We start from the raw sequence: 20,923 nt of genomic DNA on the forward strand, positions 1-20,923 counted from the left end.
AAAAAGAACACCCTAAGTGGTGAAACTAAAAATTTTTAGTTAAACCCATAAAGTACAAACTGAAATAAAGATGACTTATTGGTAAATCTAAAAGCGACATGGCCAGATGTTTTAACTTTCAGACCACATGTGCCATGCATGACTGAGCTTTTTTGTTTTCGTTCTTCCCAGATTTGTATGTATATCGATCTCTCATTATGCGCCTGACTGTCTCACACGTTCCATAACAGCACGTGGATCTACACGTGACACTCTGTATCCAGTCAATGAATCCATAAAAATATGTTTTTTCTTTGTAACTTAACTTATTTTCTGTTTTTTTTTAATCTAGGGTCGAACCATTACCCAGCACAGCTGAGTATTGTTTCTGAAGCACAAGGAAAAATGGGTAAGACTCAATAAAAAACATAAGCCCTCAGTTTCGATTTTCGAATTAGTTATTGTTGTACAATAAAATTATAATGTTATTTTATGATATTAATACAGTTTTTACATTAATATATCATTTTTACTTATAAATAAAACTAATAAACGAATAATTTAATAATTGCATAAGAGCAAAAGTAAACATTTAACTATTTCAATAGTGTTAGAAAGTTAAATGACATTTCATTTGAAACGTAAAGAATAATATTCAACAAAGAAAAAAAGTACATCAACTTCATTACATTCGTCCTTCGTCTATGAATCCAAAATACCACCAAACCTTATTCTACAACACCGTAATTGCAAATACAATTCATATATGAATAAACAACAAATGTGATTCTTCTCTTCTACTGAAAATGGCAAAACTTGAATTAAAAAAAAGTCTTTTCTTCTGCATACAAAACTCACTATGACCGTACGGCTTTGTTTCGCTTCGCACATTCTGGAGACATGCAGGAGATACCGTTTTCTTGATCGGTAGAGTTGCAAATGCTCAAAGGAAACTTCTTTAGCTTCACTACTCTCCCTCTTCTTTGTTCCTCTGCTTTCTCCTTCCCTGGTGTCGGTATCGAATCCACTTCAGGATGTTTTGAACGTTCTGTATGATTCTAACCCGTCATACGAGCTGTCTGAATCGACTACGGTCTTGTTCATCTTCTGCTTCTTATTTATTTGACCATCATTCTCCTCGCGAGTTCGCAAGACTTTAGGGTACCTTCTGTCGATAGCTCGCTGCAACCTACGCGCTAAATCCTCTGTTTCCTCGTACCTTCTTAGCTCTCCCTTTGAAGACAAGTGGTCTAGGGAGACATGTTTCTTCTCCTTGCAATCAGCCATTGCTTCTTTAGGGAAAGAATCGACAAGTTCTAACGCCCTCTTGGCCGCAGCAATCGCCTTTGAGGAGATCAAGGCCTTCTCGTTCGCCAATGCCCTAGCCGCCTTTGCAGCTTTAAGGGCTGAAGCAGCAGCGGATCTCGCAGCCTCCACGTGCTCTTCAGGTGACTGATTCTGGACGCTGTGGAAACGAGAGGTCGAAGCAGAGGAGGATGACGATCCGATTGAGTTCGAAGTTGAGGAAGAAGAAGGGAAAGCAGGCGAAGGAGGCGTCGAGGAGGAGAAGAAGATCCGATGCCGTTTAGTTTCATGTAACCAGCAAGTAATCGTTTTCTAGGAGGGAGACGCAAATCGGAATCGAGCTGACTCATCTCCATTTTTAATCAGCTATAAACAAAAAAAAAACACAAAATCGGAGAGACAATCAGACAAGAACACGAGTTTAGTGTCTGTAAATCAGATTAAAATGGATCTGAATCCGAATTATGAAATGAGATCAGAGCACATACAATCCGTATCATCATCATTAGCTGATTCTTCAGAAATTTAAAAATAAAAAGTTATCATTTTTCCTTAAAGATCGATTAATCGTCAAGACAGAACATAAATCGATCCTCTTTTTTTATGCAAATTTGCATCTCCTTAAATCTCACCAATTCTCATCGTTAACAACATAATTAAGCAGCTAAATTAACTCGATCACAAGGTGGTTAATTAAAAGGAATTAGGGAAGCAATGAAGCTTCAAGAATCATAAATCAAAACGAGACATATAAGAAAACAGAGTATGTGCCAAGCAACCTGATTTTTACCTCTGCGGTTTCGTACAAAAGGTGAATTGCCACAGCTTTTGAAGTTATCTTTATTGTTTCCAGTTTCTTAGGAAAAGAAAACAGAGGAAAGAAAATTAGGGTTTGCAGAGGGAAAGGAGGAGATAAATGGCAATGGAGAAGAGAAGAGGAGATTGTTCCAATATTTCAGTTTTATATGTAAACCCTACAAAATCACTCTCCTCTCTCTCTCTCCTTTTTTTTTATTTTTCCATGTATAATTATCAATTAAGTTTTTTTTTTCTTTTTTACAGTTATCTCTCTTACATTACATATTAATGACATTGACAAGAACCCCAGAAGAAAGAAATAACCAACTGGTCGGAGAGTCTGACATTCTTCCGTCTAACCATAATAACGGCCGTCATTTTTTTCTTTCTTTCTTCACGGAGTTACTCTTTTTTTTTTTCTGGCATCCTAGTTTATTTTCCCTATTATTTTGAACTCTTAATCAAATAATTTCTTTTGGAAGAATAATGTGAGCCAACGTGGCTCGTAAATATTACACTATTTTAAAAAATAAAAGAATATTCGATTTTTATATGATTTTTAGTAGGCTGTCATCTAAGATTTCTACTAATTTTTCTAAACAAATGCACAAAGTTTAAACCAACACAATGATATAAGGAGGACCATCAATTGAGAAACATGACAATGGACACGAATTTGTGTACATATAAAAAAAAATCTTAGATTATATTTCATTCGTTTAATATTATATGATGTGTTAGAAAAAATGTTAAAATCGTTACACTGCAGTTGGAAATAATATTAATATAATTCACAATATATTTCCTTTATAAAAGAGATGATCAAAGCTAAAAAAAATATTTTTGAACTGTCAAACAAGATCATATCTTAAAAACTGAACTGTGAAACTTATTGAAACGTAAGTAGGTACCATATCATTGACGTGATAGAGAAATTATGGTGGATGAATATTAAAGCAAAGTGGGCTATCTAATATTTAGTTTGAAATAATCGGTGGTATCTATTCTATTAAAACTTAATCCGATGGATCTATGATCATTTATACCCTACTAGTTTGGCGGAGATAGTCAACTTCACCAGCCACTTGCCGTGCCATTTCATCCTCATTAGACCCCCAAAAAGGTTAATGAAATCATTTTAAACGAGAAAACTAATGGAACTATTACATCTTTTTTTCTTATGGAACTATTACATCGTTATTATTAGATCACTGTCTGACCAAATACATATATCATCAAACATTGAATAGAGAAAATATCAACATAATTGATTTTTTCTGTATCAACATTATCATTTGTCATTTTATAATATTTATATTCAAATTCATTCTTCTGATAAGAATTCTGGTTTGTTACAAGTATTATAGTATTTATTAAATTATATGTTTGGTAGTTTCCATGTTAAAATGTGAAAATAGTTTTGTTAATTGACTTTTTGCAGATCCGTATTAATTAATGTGATTATTTGTTTTTTTTTTGGAATAAAAATTGGAGAGAGTCGTCGGTGGTCTAATCTGGTGGCTTTATATAAACCGACCAACCCTCAGCACTACGATTTGATTTAGCACCAGGGTTAGATTTAGAAGGTTGTCTTTCCATGGGGTTTAAAAGGAATTAAAACAAAAGTTAAAACCTGAAAGAAGTAAATATTCACACATTTATAAATAAACACAAAAACGCTGTCGTTTAGAAAACCCTAAAACCCCAATTTCTCGATTTTCCCTCCAGTTTCCACAGTTGATGGAACCCATTCCCGTTAAGAGTGACTGAGCGAGAGACGGTGCGAGAGAGAGAGAGAGATCGCTTTTGAAGTTTAGGGTGTCGTTCTTCGGTGTTGCAGTCGGATGATTCGGAGATGAAGACGATCAAGCCCTTGCCGGAAGGTGTTCGTCACTCGATGCGCTCCGGAATCATCATGTTCGACATGGCGAGAGTCGTGGAGGAGCTCGTCTTCAACAGTCTCGACGCTGGTGCCACCAAGGTTAACCGAAATCGAATCGATTTTCTATCTTCTAATTCTGGAAACTTGTTTGTTATTGTGCTGATTGATCGAAACTCTTATGTCTCCAGGTGTCTATCTTCGTGGGTGTTGTTACATGCTCTGTTAAGGTTGTCGATGATGGTGAGTATAATAGCTCTAAAATGATTATCTCGACCTTTTTGCAAATGATTGAATCTTAATTTTTGATATTTTTTTTTTTTCAGGATCAGGCGTTTCCAGAGATGATTTGGTTTTGTTGGGAGAAAGATATGGTAAGCTCTTATCTCACTTTGATACTAATGCATTGGTAAAAGCTATTTGTTAGTTGAGAAACTTATCATGAGCGATGTGATGAAACAGCTACGTCGAAGTTTAACGACTTCACAAATGTGGAGACAGCCAGTGAAAGTTTTGGATTCCGAGGAGAGGCCTTGGCTTCCATATCAGATATCTCGTTGCTTGAAATCACGACTAAAGCTGTTGGGAGACCTAATGGTTATCGGAAGGTTATGAAGGTATGTGATGAATCTTGATGCACTCTTTGCTTAACGCTGTATACGTTGTTTATACTTCCCACCACGCTTTTTCAGGGATCCAAGTGTCTGCATCTAGAAATTGACGATGATAGAAAAGGCTCTGGCACGACTGGTAATGTGTCTTTTGTCACCTTTGCATCTGATTTTTTTGTTGTTTACATTGTCAAGGGCCAATGGCATGATTTACTTCTCTGATGTTTGACCTGGTTGATGCAGTAACTGTCCGAGATCTGTTTTACAATCAACCAGTGAGACAACAATATATGCGATCCAGGTTCATCTTCGCCTTGTCTGAAGTTCTGTGAAAGACGTCCATGGGTTTTTATCTGTCTCTGTCTAAAATCGTTTTTTCTTTTTTTCTTTTTTTTTTGCAACGCAAGCCCCAAGAAATGTTGGAATCTATAACAAAGTGTGTGTTCCGGATTGCGCTTGTTCACTCGAATGTTTCCTTCAGTGTTCTTGATATCGAGAGGTGGGTTTCTACTTTTGTTTTGAGATTCTTATGAGCTCAGCCCTTCTGATAAGTTTACTTGTTACAGTGATGAAGAGCTTCTCCAAGCCAATCCTTCTGCTTCAGCATTTTCGCTACTGATGAGAGATGCAGGGACCGAAGCTTTAAACTCTCTTTGTAAAGTAGACGTTACAGATGGCATGTTGAATGTCTCTGGGTATATATCTGGTCCTCGAGATAGTTTCAAGTAAGTTACTGCTCCACTTATGGTCTCCAAAACTATTATTACTCTTGTTTGTCAGATTGTTAACCTTGATTCTCACCTTTCTCTATGATTGTGGTATATTCCTTGCAGGCTTTGCAGTACATATGTATCCTTATATCTGCACTTTTTATGTGTGACTATACATCAACTATCTTTTGCGGTTTTGGTTAGGAAGTTTCTGTATAAGGTTGTATTGCCTTCACGGTGACAGATATCAATTCAAGATTCATAAGCAAAGGTCCCATACACAAGCTACTGAACAACTTCGCTGCTAGTTTTGATTCTACGGATGACTGGAAGTCTACAGATGGGCTACAAAACAGGACGACGTAGCAGACTTCAACACTGTCCTGGCTACATATTGTGCATAACATGTCCACGTCATCTTTATGAATTCTCGTTTGAACCCTCAAAGACAAACGTCGAGTTCAAGGTATTAAATTTCTCTTGTGATCTAAACTTGATTAGATTTTTATACATTTTAATGACTGCCTGTATCTCAATCCGTGGCAGAACTGGGAACCTATACTTGCCTTCATAGAAAGAATCATTCTAGCCAAGTGGAAGAAAGATGAGGGTCTTGGTACGCTACGCTTTTGTTAAGCTCTGATAGTAACCCTTATATTTCTGGTCCTTTTTAACGCTTTCTTGCTGTTTTTTTCTTAGAAATTTGTGATGAGGGAGCTGATCTGCTGGCAAAAGGTGATAGACAAGACCTGATTGATGACATGGGTAGACTTCAAGAAGGTACCCAAAGTTTATATGACATTAGTTCTTACCTTGTGGAACGGGGCAGCATCTATTGTTCGCCCCACATATATATTTTCAGGCAGCCCTTACCAATGCTTCATTTCTGGATGCAGAGTGGCCAGAAACTATAGAACCTACAAAAAAGAAGCGCAAGAGAAGTAATGATCAGACACCTTGTAGTTTTCTCTTGTCCCCGTCTGGTGACTTTAGAAAAGATGATGGTTATTAGGAAAGGAGAAATGGTCTCCAAAATATGAACTTGAAGTGAAAGATCGAATCTTAAAGAGCAAAACACTGTAGCTGAATTTGACGGTCTGACTGCTTCTGTTCGACAGCCATGTGACGTCGATATGCAAAAGAATGAAGACTTTCCACAAGTCACTGACCTCCTAGGAACAAGCTTGGTTTCTGGCGATAAGTGCAGCAAACAGTTTCTAACAAGATGCCAAACTAGCAAACCTCTCAATGTCTACAATGATTTTACAGAAGATACAGACGTATTAAATTTTCAGTTTGAAGAAGTTGACGACGAGTTAGATGCCAGCAATTACATTGGAAAGCATCTTTTGCGGGGTTGCTCCTCAAGAGAAAGCCTAGCCCTTCATGAGCCTAAACTATCTCATGGTGAATGGTCTGAATCAGGCATGAAACTTGATGACAAACGAAGGAATTCACTGATTAATGTCGTAGAGACCGGAGAAGGTGATTCTTACTGTGATGTTCTTTCTGACACACTTGAATTTCATGGAATGACCAGGACTCCTGTTTGTTCCCTAGGGAGTTCATGGCAGGATACTGATTGGTTTAATCCACAACATTCCTTAGACAATCCAAGTGTTGGAATTGGAGAAGACTTTAACATCAACCCCGTAGATATTACGGAATTTCGTTCTTATGAAGACAGCTTTTGTCAAGAAAAGGTACTTTTCCTCAGCCAATGTCGGGAGGTCTGGTCCTGGTAGTTACCGTCTGAGTTCTGAGTGCTCTACAGTGTTCTCCACATCTCCTACGGCCGAGTGGAAGTCTGATTACCAGAAAGGTTGTCAAATTCTTGAAGGGAGTTTGAACGTGGGAAGGATGCCTGACCCTGGATATTTTTTCAGTGAAGCTAACAACGTCAAATTTGATCATGAGGCCATACCTCAAATCGATTGCCGGAAAACCAGCACAGATTCTTTCGCAGATATTCGAAATTGCACCGAGTCAGGTGAAAAGATTTTCCAGTCATTGTGGGGGAATGCAGATAATGTGGGTATTGAACAACATAGTATCGGGAAGGACAAATTTAGTTATAGGTATGGGTCAAAGAAAAATGTTGCTAAACGAAGGTCAAGAAGAAGCCGCTCTGCTCCTCCATTTTATCAAGAGAAAAAGAGGTTTGTCAGTTTAAGTTGTAAAGCAGACACAAAATCGAAGAACTCTGAACCATCAGGTTCTTACTACTGTTCTTTTTTCTTTTTCAGATGTTATTGTGTTGCTACTGTTGTTTTCGTTTTCGAAATATGGTGGAAAATAAATTAATGTGGTATAACTTTCTGCAGAACCTGATGATTTGGAGTGCTTGACACAACCCTGCAATACATCTCACATGCATCTTAACGACAGCATTCTTGATGATGTGTCATATGACCACCTACAAGAACCAGGAAAAAGAATGAGTTCGGCCTCAGACTTGAAAGCATCTGCTGGTTGCAGTATTGTGCACTCAGAGACCCGAGATGAGGATGGAGACGAAGGTAACTATTAATCTTAAATGATCTGTGTGTCTCTTTGGTAGGTTAAATCATCTCCAAGGCACTTTTTGTATCTTCCATGTCTGTGTATCGATCAGATCGTGTTCTTTGACAAATTTGGTATATGGAAGTCTTCACGACGTTTCCTTTTTTTCTCACCTCTTACATGTTGAGTAGTTAACTATGTCACAGACTTCAGCTCAGAGGAAAATCTGGATCCAGTTAAATCCACAACGAAGTGGCGCCATAACTGTCCCTCCCCTCAGGTAAAGCAAATTATAATGTTTCTTTTTTTACTTAATAGACTGAATAATTGAAAACAACTGAGTATCCATAACATATTTTTTTGTGCCAGGTTGCCAAGGAATCACACGTGCTTCATGATCAAGATAGTGTACTTGATATATGTTCAGGATTTTTGCACCTGCGATCCGATGAGTCCTTGGTTCCTGAATCTATAAATAGACAGTCCCTTGAGGATGCTAAGGTTCTACAACAGGTGGATAAAAAATATATCCCAATTGTTGCTTGTGGAACAGTTGCCATCGTTGATCAGGTTCATCATATATTATCTGTTTTTTATTTATCCCACGAGTCTAGACACTATATCTGAATATTGTTTAGGATTATCTTCAAACTAGGACAACCTAAGCTGTTGAAACTATTACTCTTAAAAAATGTCTTGCAACAATTTAATCTGAGGGTGTCATATTTTACAGCATGCTGCCGATGAAAGAATTCGCTTAGAAGAGCTGCGTAAAAAGGTAAGAGCTTCTTGGAACCTCAAGCTCATGTAACTACTTTTCTAGTGTTTCACAGTTTGGATACTATTGTGCTTCTATCAACTGACAAAAAAGTTGAAATTACTAGGTCCTGGCTGGGGAAGCAAGAACAGTCACCCATTTGAGTGCAGACCAAGAGTTGGTATGTTTGAACACTATATTAGATAACATCATCATCCGCTGAATTTATAGTTCAGAGTAGTCTTCTCTGCCTCAGTTTATTGATGATGCATCAATAATCTTTATTCTTGACATTAAAGGTCCTGCCAGAGATGGGTTATCAGTTACTCCAGAGTTATTCAGACCAGATAAGAGACTGGGGTTGGATCTGCAGCATTAATGCAGAAGGGTCAACGTCCTTTAAGAAGTAAATTTTCTCTTGCTGTCCCATCAGCATATGCATTTGTGTGTGTTAGATTGCCGCACCATAATTAATGCTTTCCTTCTCTACAGGAGCATGAGCATCATTAAACGGAAGCCAGCTCCAATCACACTTAATGCGGTTAGACAGCCTAGTCTAGCTCTTTCATTTCCCTTTTTTATTCTAATTCTCTTTGGGATTCTATATGGGTCACTTGAATGATCACTTTGTTTACACCACTTGTAGGTCCCATGCATTCTGGGTGTTAATCTATCAGATATTGATCTATTAGAGTTTCTTCAGCAGGTACTTTCAGAATCAAGTATAAGCACACAGCTTACTTTAAGATTCTTACTCAACTTTTACCAAACCAGCTTGCTGATACTGACGGATCATCAACAATTCCTCCATCTGTTCTTCGAGTTCTGAACTCCAAAGCATGTAGAGGTATATTCCTGATCTCTGTATAATTGTTTTGTATGATCACGGATGAGTTAGTGACTACCGTTCCGCACTTAGTTTCACTACTAACCGTCTCTTTCTACAACTGCTAAGGTGCAATAATGTTCGGAGATTCTCTGTTACCCTCGGAGTGCTCTTTAATCATCGAAGGACTGAAGCAGACCTCACTGTGTTTCCAGGTAAGTAAAACATGAAATTTTACCAAAATGATTCATCTTTTATTCTAATGAAATTAACCCATTTCTTATGTGTACAGTGTGCTCATGGGCGACCAACGACAGTTCCTCTAGTCAATTTGAAAGCATTACACAAACAGATAGCAAAGCTCGAACCAAGACAACCGTGGCATGGGTTCGAACGCAGAGAAATCACACTTGATCGTGCTAAGTCACGCTTAGATGAAGCTAAAAGCTAAAAAGTTGCACCTGTAGCAAACCTTTGATGCTATAGACTCAGTAAATAACTACCTTTTTTCCATTTGCTACTCTTAGTCACACTGTAAATCGTACCCCATGTTTCTCTGCTTGTATTGGCAGTAAATATTTCACATGTATATATAAATGCTTAACCAGCTACAACATGTTCTTCTTCAGTCATCATTTTGCTTTGTTCTGTGCCAGTAACAGCACACAGTGCCTTCCATATGGGAACCAACATCTTCAATGACGGACGCAGTTCCTGTACATAGAGGAAACTGAACTTAGAATCAATGGCAAAAAGAAACAGTATAATAAGATTGAACCATTGGTAGCTCGTGATTATTCTAGATGTTGTAAAACTTTCTCTCACAATGTACTGGAACAAAACTGTTTGCATTACCTTAAACACCAATGTAAGCTCTTCTTCGCCACGCAGAAACAAGGAGAGACTCCAGTAACATGTAACAGGGGTGACGCATTCGACCAGCACAGGCTTCAAAATCTTGCCAATAGGGATAAACCTGGTGACAGTTTTTCCACTGCAGAGCAGAAACACGTAACAATTTAAGTACTTGAATAATTGGTAATAGCACAGATGATAATAATAATTAATACCACCCTCTCTCATAGGCCATTAATATTGTTGTAGTTCAAAGCATTAAGTCATCATCATCATGGAGTGCGGAAAATAAATACTAACTAAATGGAGAAACCGGACCTTAAATATTGAGTTTCAAGTTGGATCCCCAAGGTTGCCATGATTATAACAGATTCTGAACAGCTCAAGCAAGAGAAGAATCAGTTTAAAGATGTTCAAGACTAATATCATTTGGTGAAACTTTAAACCGTGTAACAAAGTCCTTCTCACCTTTCTTGACAAACTTCCGACTCTGTATCATAACAAAGAAACCACTTAAAAGGCAGCTCCAAGAAAGATCCCTAACTGGATTGTCCTGTTTCATGTGAGTTACCCCCTTTCAGATACACGTTTGAAGAAAATACAGATGAAACATCAACAAAACAAATCCAAACTAAGACACGTGATTTATACAAAAAACTCGTAATGCATTAACAACATATGGCTTTAGAGAATCAAAACACCAAACTCATCATGTATTAACATATAGTTCTATAATAATGACATGTGATTGATCAAAAATTCATATCTAAATAACAAACAAACATATCCTAAACGAATCGTTACCTTTCCAAGAAGAAAGAACATGATAAAAGCCAAACCCACAAGGAAGAAAGCAAGCCACCTAAGACGGGAATGACCAGTAACAAGGCTTCCCTTGATGATCACATGGTGGATGTCAATGGCTCCTCTAGTTGGCTCACTTTCACTTTGGTGTATGTAAGTGTATCTCTTATCCGATAGAGACGACCTCACCATTCGTTTGTTCCTACCCAAAGCAAAAAAGATTCAGACTTTTGAGTCTCTCACTCAATTCAAGCAGCAAGAGAAATGTCTCTGCGGCTTTCAGTCGAGCAACATGCGTGCATTATAACCCCATTTCAACATTTATAATTCTCCACACAAACAATGATCTCGAGACACACATTTACCGATGAGCTGACGAGCGAAAGCCCAAATCTTAAAAAGTGGAGTGAAAAGGGTCAAATCTGAACCGGTGAAGAGCAGAAGACGAGATTTAAAAAAAAAAAAAAAAGGTCGAAGCTTTGCAGACTGTATGCCGTTTCAACGAAAACCTTCAATACAGAAAACGACCTGTCGTTGTTACTTGGAATATAACGACGCCTTGTCGTTTTTTTCCTTATGGTCACTTATACATAATGTCAATTACAAAGCTTTGCTTAGGTAAGCATGTCTTAAACTAAATTAAAGTACACCTCTTGGGATTAGAGATTGTGGTAGAGAAAAGAAACTGTAAAAACTGAATCAGTTTTTTTAAAAAATATTATTATAGTTAAAAAGAGATAGGAATCACTCTAAATTCAGTAAAAAAACATTAAAGTAATGCATCACAAGCTTTGATTAAAACACCCAGAAAACAAATAATTAAAAAGAGTCTAAAACTGCTTAAGACTGACTACTCCCTCAGCTTGTATTAATCAACCCCTACATGCCATAATCTTCAACATGATCATAAAGGTTGTAGCTTTCAGACAATCCCATCTTTCCAACAAGATCCTCATCCCCTACAAAACACATTAAACTCTCTGATTATTGTTCAGACACAAGTCACAAGTGCTGTTTTGTCTTTTTTGCATTTTACTAAGGGAACCTTACTTGGGTTTGATAGGACTCCTAGCAAGTGAAGATCAGAGCTCATCTCAGGGCTCTGGAAGCAAAGATCTTCAGGCCTAGGACTAGTAGCACTTGTTGTCCCAATGCCATTGTTGTTGTTTCCATCAGGAAGAACAAGAAGACTCTCTGGCATCTTCCTCTTCTCATTCAACGTCTCGGTTTCAGTCTCCACCTCAGACTCACCATTGTTGTTTTTAGAAGAACCGCCAGGCTGCTTCCTCTTGGACCGAGCGCGCCTGTTCTGAAACCAATTGTACACGTTCTGCTCAGCGATCTGACCGTGTTGGCTAAGCTCTTCGGTTATGTCTTTGATCTTTTGCTTGCTCGGTGTCCCTATCCCTTGGTCGAATATACGCTCCAGAGTCTGAAGCTGGAGTGGCGTAGGAGTCCACCTCTGCCTACCTGTCATCTTGTGACCAAACGTTGGGTCTGCATATAGACCTCCCATTCTCCCTCCTGTTTTTAAAACAGAGTTGTTGAAGTTGAATTACATAAAAACTAAGAACTAGCATCAAGCAAGGTAAAATACTCTAGCTCGGTTAGAGGGTTTCAAAGGTAGGCTACTAAACCTATTCTTGAATTCTAGTACGAACCTGCAAGATCTTGCTGAGTAGTGAGGGTTTTGTGCATCTCAACGAGACGTTCACAGATGGTGGCGTAGATAGCAATCTGTTTCCTCAGAGTTTCAAGCTGCTCGTCGGTCATCACCTTCACGTACATTCCTCCTGAGCTTGAGCCTCCGTTAACATCGATCCCTTGAAGATTTGAAGAGTTGTGGTTGTTGTTGGGTTGCTGCTGATTGTCCCAGTCCATCATCTCTTTTCTCAAAGTTTTAGTCTTTTCTTTGCTTTATCTCTCTGTGTGAATGAAGAAAACAGAGGAAGGGAGAAGAGTCAGTTCTTTCTTAGGAAAGGTAAAGGCACGAAAAAGACAAAAAAAAAAGGGTAGGTTTATCGTATTAAATTTTCGATATTAATGCCTTATGAACAAAAAAACTACTAAGAATATTTAAGAAAAACGGTAACATGATTCGTATGCTAGTAAGACGATCATTTGTATATCAAACGGTAACATTATAAGAGCAAAACTAGATTTTGACCCGCGCTTCGAAAGCGCGGGCATTATTTTTCGCTAATATGAAATATATTATTTGTTTGTAATTATTGAATGTATTTATCTTAGTAAAAATTTCTTTATAATAAATTTGACACATATAGTGTTTTTGGTAAACTATGTTTTTCTCTCAATTTGTTTTATTCTCTCTCCAATCAACATATTTATTTGGCTTGTTATTAAAATAAATGATTATAGACTTTGATCCGCACGCCTGCGCAGATGTATATTTTGAAAAATATATTAATATTTGTTTTTCATGTAATTATTAGAGTTTGGCAAAATGAATCCGAGAAACATGATTGATATTGATCCGAACATATAATACCAAACCCGAACATAAATTGATTTCCCTTAAATATTCAAAATTTTCAACGTTTTGTTATTTAGAGAACTGAATCTGATCCGAATCGAAGTATTCGGGTATCCAAATTTATCTAAAAATAGATTTATATACTTAAATATATTAATTATTTTTGATTTAACATATATAAAACATTAAGAATGATACTCTTAAATTGGTTTAAATACATGAAAATATATATAGATAGTCAAAAGTAAATATCTGAAATAGTTAAAGTATACTCAAATCACCAAAAATACTTCAAATAGTTATTTATTCCGTATCCAAAATTTTAAATCAAGCCAATTAATATGTTAAGCTTAGTATTCTTACATATGTTATTCAAATTTATAGGTAATATATTATTTTATTTATAGACTTTGAGAAATTTAAAATATATCTATCTTATTTAAAAATAATTTATATGGATTATCCAAACTCGAACCAAACCCGCAAAGATCCAAATCGAACTCAAACCAAAATTTAGAAAATCCTAATAGGGCTGAAATCTTTGACCCCGAAAACTCGAAACACAAACCGATGAGAACCAAACCCGTATGGGTACCCGAACACCCATCTTAGTCATTATTATATATTGTATATTGTCATCATATAATTAATTATATTTTATATGTACCATCATATAAATAATCATATAATTAATAGTATTTTATACGTACCATCATATAAATAATTACATATATTATATTTTTAAAACTTAATATGAAATATAAAAACCATAATTTGAGTTGGTATTTCAAATTGGGTTTTGAATTGTATTTTTCTTATATATATTGACAATATTTTTTTATAATGGGCTTAATAACACAAGTCCATTACTTTTTTGCTTAATATTACTATCCTTCTTTCCAAACAAAATTAATTTTTTTTTTTGCTGAAAACAAAATTATTTTTTCTTTTAAAAGACTACAATCCATGTTTCCAAACACTCTAAATTTTTTTAATAGTCATATTCAAATCTCCAAATACTTCGATTTTGTACTTGAGTTTTAATAAAATAGATGTACTTCAGTTTTAATAATATAATTTTTTTTTTTTTTTAAAATGCTATCTATGTTTACAAACAGTATAGAAGTATAGTGCTATTCTTGTTTCCAAACAAATCTAAAATGTACTTCAATTTTAATAATATAGATCCATCCTGATCGGCCACGAATAAAATGTTAAGGTAGAAACAGTTTCATTCATATATTAGTGAAATTAAAATATATTAATCGTATTGTAACCGTACCCATGTTTTTTTTAACACGGTGAGGTGTGGTTATATTTGAAGGTGAAAGATATAGTTATACTTGACGGCCACGATTTTTTGACATATAATTAAGGATAGTTTAAACATATTGTTTTGCAGTTTAATGGGCCACGATTTTTTGATTAATAACTTAAGTGAAAGTTATACTTGCTTCCAAACATATATCATTAAGAATCCTATCCTTGTATCCAAACATCTCCATTTTGTACTACAACTTTAATAATATAGATGATTTAAAGGAAAGTATTAGAATCAAAGGGTTATATAGTTTCCAAAATTAGATGTCGACAGTTAATGTGTATACTTAAGTTAACGGCTAGTTATATTGCTGATAATAACAGATTTATGGTTGTAAATATTCTTACTATATTTTTATGCAATTAACAGATTAATGTTGTTTAGTTTTATTTTTGTTGGTTAATATTCTTTCAAGAGATTGAATTATAGTTCCTTTTTTAAAAACTAATGAACTTTTGAAGTTTATTACTTCTAAATGAAATATTACCATTAAATCGTTTATATATTTATATACTATATTGTTTACTAGTATTTTCTTAGAGAGTTTATCAGTTTTTCAAGTTTTTTCTTTTTTTTTTTTGGAAAAAGGGATTACCAGTTTTTCAAGTTGTATATCTTTGTTTGCATGATTACAACACTAATAATAATAATACACAAGCTCGTTTTTATCCATGAAATATTTATAAATTTTAATTTTGCTTTTAGATTAACTTTTTGGTCAATAATCGAATTCGTATTATAGTAAGAAGTTGTGAAGAAATTTAGAGAAAATAAAAACATTTTAGTTTACTCTTTTCCTGACCAGTTAACTGACATTCTTGAGTCGCGATCTAGTAACTTTTTCTGACACATTCCAGATTATATTTTTCCAAAACAATCCTCTATAGAGTATTAGCTACACCGTCTTTTGGAATCCCTATCATCCTAATCAAACATAAGAAGAAACATAAATGAAATAAGAAATCTAACGATTGGTGGGTCAGAGTCAGGACTAAGTTAAGGAGCCACGCACCAACGTGTCATCTGACCATGAGAAGTCGTAGATGGTCGGTGTCCGCCGCCCATGTTCCACGGGCACTTAAGGGTTTGAGAATTTAATAAAATTTAATCAGAATTATTACCTGCAAAAAAAAATGAAATTGATCCCTGAATAGTAACAGAAACGTTTGAACATATTTGTCTTTATTGTTCAAAACAAAATGTGAGCACTGGTCAACGAATACTTGAATACGTGGTCATGACACATGCCGTATTGAGTCCGGTGAATATAGTATTTGTCGGAACGTTTACCTAGTTCTTCTCAGGTCTACTAATACTGTGATCTTTTCGCATTAAAAATATATCAACCTAACCACTTCATGGTGGTCCAGTGGTAAGCGTCAAAAAGAAAGTGTCTTGGGTTCGACATGCGGTGGCCACCGGAACTAACGTTAAATCCCAAGATATATATATATATATATCAACCTAGGTCAATTATCAGATGAATTTACTTCACATTTACATTCCAAGTCAATGCCTCACCTAAAGTAGGGTGGAACATAAGTTTGGAATTGGGATCATTATGAATTGTCCAATGGGAAGTATATATACTGTTACCTAATTGACCACACTGCTGCAACCCGCTAATACAACTCGTTTATCTTATCACTATACATAATATATGTATTTGATTATCTGTACTTTATAAAATTAATTATTCATTGTTTTGTACTGATTCTTTTTAAGTTTTTAATTAGTACCAATCGTTAATACTAATATATTGTTTTGGTAATCTATGTTTTTGTGGAGTTATGTATCTTCTTTAGTGGTCTAGAAACAAAGTTACTGAAACATTTGTTATTCGAGTAAACAAAAAAAAAATACATTTATTAGTCTCGTCGTTTTTTTCCGACAGTGTTTGTGTTTAAAACTTTAAATGATTTTTATAAAAATTCATTATGGTAGAAGAATAATAACAAAGAGGTTTCCATGTGCTGAGCCTAAGTCAGATAACGAGACCAAACTGTTTACATAAACGCCTAAGAGTCCAAATTCATACATCTTTTCCTTTCTGTCTTTCTATTATGAGGGTATGACGTGGGAGCATATAAAATTCTACAAAAAAATATCAGCAAATGATAGGTAATAAGATTGATCTTTACAAAAATGTAACAAATTTAACAAGGTTACAAGAAATGTAACAAATTTCCAAGGTTACAAGATTGATCTTCAAAACAGGCTTAGACCGGTAATTGTAACTTGGATTTCGTCGAGCCTCTTTGGGCTTATCTCTTGAATAAATGGGTTAGAATTTGATATGGGTTTCGCCGAAGGTTTGGTCTTGTAATAGGAGACTCATTTGCTCTATTATGCCATGAAATGTTCAACCAAAATGTAACAATATATGAGTACTCTAGTTATTAAATTATAGAGAATTATTTAACTTACTCGTACAGAACGACTTGGTGTTTGCCAATAATTTTCTTTCATATTATTGTTGTTCTACTGTAGGATTATGGAACGACTTCTGAACTCTTTCTTCAACTGATGAGCACATAAATGATAAACACACAGAAAAATAAAGAAAAATGGTTAAGTTATTAGTTATTACTATTGGACTATTTGGAACTTATTGAGTGGGAATTGCCAGTAATACCATTTTTATTATATCACTTTTCAATTATACACTAACTAACTATATTACCAGATTTTTAATGGTCAAAATACCATTATACCTTTAGCCTTGAGATTTGGAGAACATAAACATTAAACTTGATATTTGGAGATTCCGACGATTCTCTCTGGCGAATCAACGATCCTGACGATTTCTCCGGCGAGATTCGACGGCTCCGGCAATTTCTCCGGTTAGACTCGATGATTTCTCCGGCTAGATTGAAGATGCTGACGTCCGACGAGATTTGGCGAAAAATACAAGCTCAAACGAACAGAAGAAGAAGATCTCTCCCCACGAACGCATAAACAAAGGTATAACGGATAGTTTTTCGTCTCTTAGCTTTGTTTCTCAAAATCAATAAGTTTCTGGGGAAGGAGACGTAGTTTTTCTCGATGAAGTTTTCGAATCTCAGATTTATAAAACCTTGTAAATTTTTATCAGTGAAGAACGTAGTTCTTATATATTATCGTTTTTTGATATGTCTTTTGGTGATCCTTCTTGTTTTGAGTTTTTCCTGTGTTGAATTTTTTTTATCCCTTCCTTGATCCCTATATTTCTTATACTCAGGTTATGATGATTGAAGTTTGTTATGTATGTGGAGAATGGAACCCTTCAGTGGGATTTCATATTTGATGTTCAACTGGGATCTTCTCTTAGTATGATTCATGAAGATATCAGCTACAAAGAGCTGTATAAAAACTTGTCTTTGATTTTGATCATTTTATATGATGTTATAACAGTTACAATCTCATAGTTTTTGAGCCTTTTATTATTTCTTGCATCATTTCATTCTTTTATAATGCTTTACAGAGTGTATAGGTGTATTATGTCACTTAAAATAACAGTTAAATCATATTATAAGTCGTTATAAATTGAGCTAACTACCTTTTGCTCGGGCTTTTCGGCTTCAGCATCAACTCCCTTTTGATACATCATTTTATAAAAGCTTGTAAATGTAAGAGTTTATAAAATGTATAAGTGCTTATAAATAATTTTGTAAGTGCTTATAAATAATTTTATAAATTTTTTTAAATAATCTGGAGTTTGAATTTATTTATACAAACTCATTTATAAGAGTACATAATTATGTTCAAGACTATTGAGGATTAATAAGTTATTTATAAAGATTTATAAATTACGTATACTAGTTTAAAATTATTTTATAAGTGTTTTTAAATCATTTATAAATACTTATAAAATGGCTTACAAGTGTAAAATCATTAATAAATGTTTATAAAAATCATCATGAAGTGCTATAAGTATCTATAATTTATAAATTAGTTTATAAACCTTAATAAATTAGTCTATAAACCTGTATATATCAGTTTACAAACTTTATAAATAGTTTTATAATCCCTTATAAATTAGTCTATAAACCTTTATAAATTAGTTTTAAGTGTTTTTATTAGTTTATAATCATTGTATAAGTCATTTATAGAATTTTATAAACCAGTTTTAAAATTCTTATAAATCAAAAGTCAATTTTTAGAAATTAATGAATTAACTTATAAAACCTTGTCAAGTTAGATAAAATTTCAACCTAAAACCTCATCATGTTTTGTGTTTGATGTTTAGAAGTTTCCTTGTCCTCATGATATCGCTGTTGCAAAAGCTGGAAGTAAACATGAAAACGATTATGTCGATTATTTATTTCTCCAATGAAAGGGGCGTTCTCTCACTCATTGTGGTATAACATTATCATGTTTATAAATGTTTATAAAATTTATCGGATTTACAAGTGTTTATAAACATTGCTCTATAACACTTTTTTTTCTTTTTTTTTTCTTTATTGGTTGTATCTTTATCTAATTCTCTCAATTTTTCATCCCTCCCTTGTAGCTTCATTTTTTTAGAGTTATGTTCACTTAATCCATGTTCGAATGTTGGACGATCACTTTGTGACTGTCTGGTGGTTCTGTTCCAGCTCCATAAATCCTCGCAGACAATGTCAAGGTTGTGCAAAACTCACTGCTATCTAACTGCAAAATAAAACAACACAAGCAGAGTGTTCATGTATTTTGACAACAGTCTTACGTATGATATACGACAACAAAATCATGAAACACGGATTTATAAGGGGTTATAATTCGATAACAGAAAGAAGCAAGTTATTCAAATAACAAGTTCAAATCAAATTTATTTGCATTTGGATAACAGAACGAAGCAAATCCTAAAAATCAATGTTCATCACAGAAACTGTTTCTCTTAGATCGAACCATTCGCATGAAAAGTCTAAACCAATAGTCATTGATTTTTTCACAGCAGAAAGAACAAAACCAACAAATTACACAGATTAGAAACCTATAAGTTGTGAATCTTGAGTCGACATTTTGAAGGAATCACTCGGCGGCGGCGTGAGAGAGAGAATCCGTCGACGGATGAATCTATGAATATTGACGGAGGCTAGGTTAGATCTGTAACGTCTCGACGGAAGCAACGATGAATCTCTTCGACGGAAGCAAGATGAATTTGGACAGAGGCGATGGATATCAACGGAGAACGGAGAAAAGGTCGATGAAGAAAGGGAGGAGATCGATGATTGTTGAAGATAAAGTGAGGGTAGTTTAGTCTTTTACCCATTAAAGAATGTGGTAATTTTGAAAATGTCATTTTATTAGTGGTATAGTTGAATTGTGGTACCACCAAAATGGTATTTGTATAATTTCTTCCTTATTGAGTTACTGTGTATATATATTATGATTTGGATTGTATTATATTATGAATTATTGTATTGGAATTGACTAGAGGTTAATCAGCGAGCGCTTATTATAATTGAGATAAGTGGTTGTTATGGAGGTTTCAGATGAATAAACGAGTAACGATGTGTTAGATATATACACTCACAGACTCACTCACTATTGATGGTATATGAAAGCTGCGAGGGAAAACCAAATCACTTTTCATTTTCTAGTTTCATATACTGTACCCAGTTTGTTGGCTTTACTTAAGTGGATTCACAAAGTTAAGAAAAAGTCTAATCATATAAGTAAATTAAAAAAATAAATCTCTACAAAAGTTAAAGAGACCGTATCCGAGGAATGAGATATTGAGGATGGGTCCAACTTTTATCGTTGCATTTGATATATATATATATAACCCAACCTAATACGCTAAGAATCGCATTAAAAATGATAATTGCACTTATGTCCAAGTTTTGTTTTTCTTTATTTATCCACCAGATTTTTGGTCGGTGGTCAGAGCTCTCATAGAAAAAGCCAGTGTAATCTCTCACCGTCCATCTGACATAAGATCGGACGTCTCTCGTGATATCACGTAACGGAGTTAGATCACCAACTTCAGCTAGACCCTATTCAAGAGATTAGCGTTTGCGACGTGTACCATTTTGACTTGTCTTTGAAGAAGACCGTTCTTTGGAACCACTATGACTCAAAGCTTCCTCTCTTTTTTCTTTTCTTACACTGTTGTTTT

General features: G+C 34.9%; 3 protein-coding genes and 1 pseudogene across 4 annotated transcripts; 1 reads left to right on the plus strand and 3 right to left on the minus strand.

Annotated features, from left to right (window-relative positions):
- Positions 1-640: 640 nt before the first annotated feature.
- LOC130494434 (uncharacterized) lies at positions 641-2,244 on the minus strand (annotated as a pseudogene).
- Positions 2,245-3,810: 1,566 nt separating this feature from the next.
- Positions 3,811-9,974, plus strand: LOC108854887 (DNA mismatch repair protein MLH3). The gene is given in 28 exon segments (XM_057009260.1): positions 3,811-4,063; positions 4,153-4,204; positions 4,288-4,335; positions 4,424-4,578; positions 4,654-4,711; positions 4,816-4,895; positions 4,980-5,071; positions 5,139-5,301; positions 5,406-5,421; positions 5,527-5,633; positions 5,635-5,748; positions 5,829-5,898; positions 5,982-6,062; positions 6,179-6,289; positions 6,292-6,333; positions 6,336-6,970; positions 6,972-7,497; positions 7,607-7,801; positions 7,991-8,064; positions 8,154-8,354; positions 8,518-8,562; positions 8,669-8,722; positions 8,841-8,947; positions 9,034-9,082; positions 9,188-9,247; positions 9,316-9,388; positions 9,497-9,582; positions 9,660-9,974. Coding segments are annotated over 28 exon segments (3,579 nt in total). The 5' UTR covers positions 3,811-3,937; the 3' UTR covers positions 9,819-9,974.
- LOC108854891 (uncharacterized) lies at positions 9,851-11,579 on the minus strand. 2 transcript variants are annotated; one of them, XM_018628571.2, is made up of 6 exons: positions 11,392-11,579; positions 11,027-11,228; positions 10,691-10,775; positions 10,541-10,595; positions 10,223-10,361; positions 9,851-10,081 (listed from the first exon to the last, which is right to left on the minus strand). In XM_018628571.2, exons 2-6 carry the CDS (start codon positions 11,216-11,218, stop codon positions 9,968-9,970), a joined length of 585 nt encoding a protein of 194 aa, XP_018484073.1. In that variant the 5' UTR covers positions 11,219-11,228; positions 11,392-11,579; the 3' UTR covers positions 9,851-9,967. The 2 variants fall into 2 exon arrangements, with proteins under 2 accessions (XP_018484073.1, XP_018484072.1); XM_018628570.2 differs by having other exon boundaries at positions 11,386-11,579.
- Positions 11,580-11,716: 137 nt separating this feature from the next.
- LOC108854890 (WUSCHEL-related homeobox 13) lies at positions 11,717-13,105 on the minus strand. Its single transcript, XM_018628569.2, has 3 exons — positions 12,688-13,105; positions 12,077-12,550; positions 11,717-11,985 (listed from the first exon to the last, which is right to left on the minus strand). The coding sequence occupies exons 1-3, from the start codon at positions 12,908-12,910 to the stop codon at positions 11,906-11,908; spliced, it is 777 nt and encodes a 258-aa protein (XP_018484071.1). The 5' UTR covers positions 12,911-13,105; the 3' UTR covers positions 11,717-11,905.
- Between the last annotated feature and the right edge of the window lie 7,818 nt (positions 13,106-20,923).

The sequence above is a fragment of the Raphanus sativus genome, chromosome 4, assembly GCF_000801105.2.
Source record: "Raphanus sativus cultivar WK10039 chromosome 4, ASM80110v3, whole genome shotgun sequence".
Taxonomy (NCBI): domain Eukaryota; kingdom Viridiplantae; phylum Streptophyta; class Magnoliopsida; order Brassicales; family Brassicaceae; genus Raphanus; species Raphanus sativus.

Coding starts and splice junctions, on each gene's coding strand:
- LOC108854891 (XM_018628570.2), bottom strand. Junction 10,776..11,026: donor TGTTCTTTCTTCTTGGAAAG/GTAACGATTCGT, acceptor CACATGAAACAG/GACAATCCAGTTAGGGATCT. Junction 10,362..10,540: donor CTTGAAACTCAATATTTAAG/GTCCGGTTTCTC, acceptor TCTGCTCTGCAG/TGGAAAAACTGTCACCAGGT.
- LOC108854890 (XM_018628569.2), bottom strand. CDS start 12,910: ATGATGGACTGGGACAATCAGCAGCAACCCAACAACAACCACAACTCT. Junction 12,551..12,687: donor TACTCAGCAAGATCTTGCAG/GTTCGTACTAGA, acceptor TTTTAAAAACAG/GAGGGAGAATGGGAGGTCTA. Junction 11,986..12,076: donor AGGAGTCCTATCAAACCCAA/GTAAGGTTCCCT, acceptor TGTGTTTTGTAG/GGGATGAGGATCTTGTTGGA.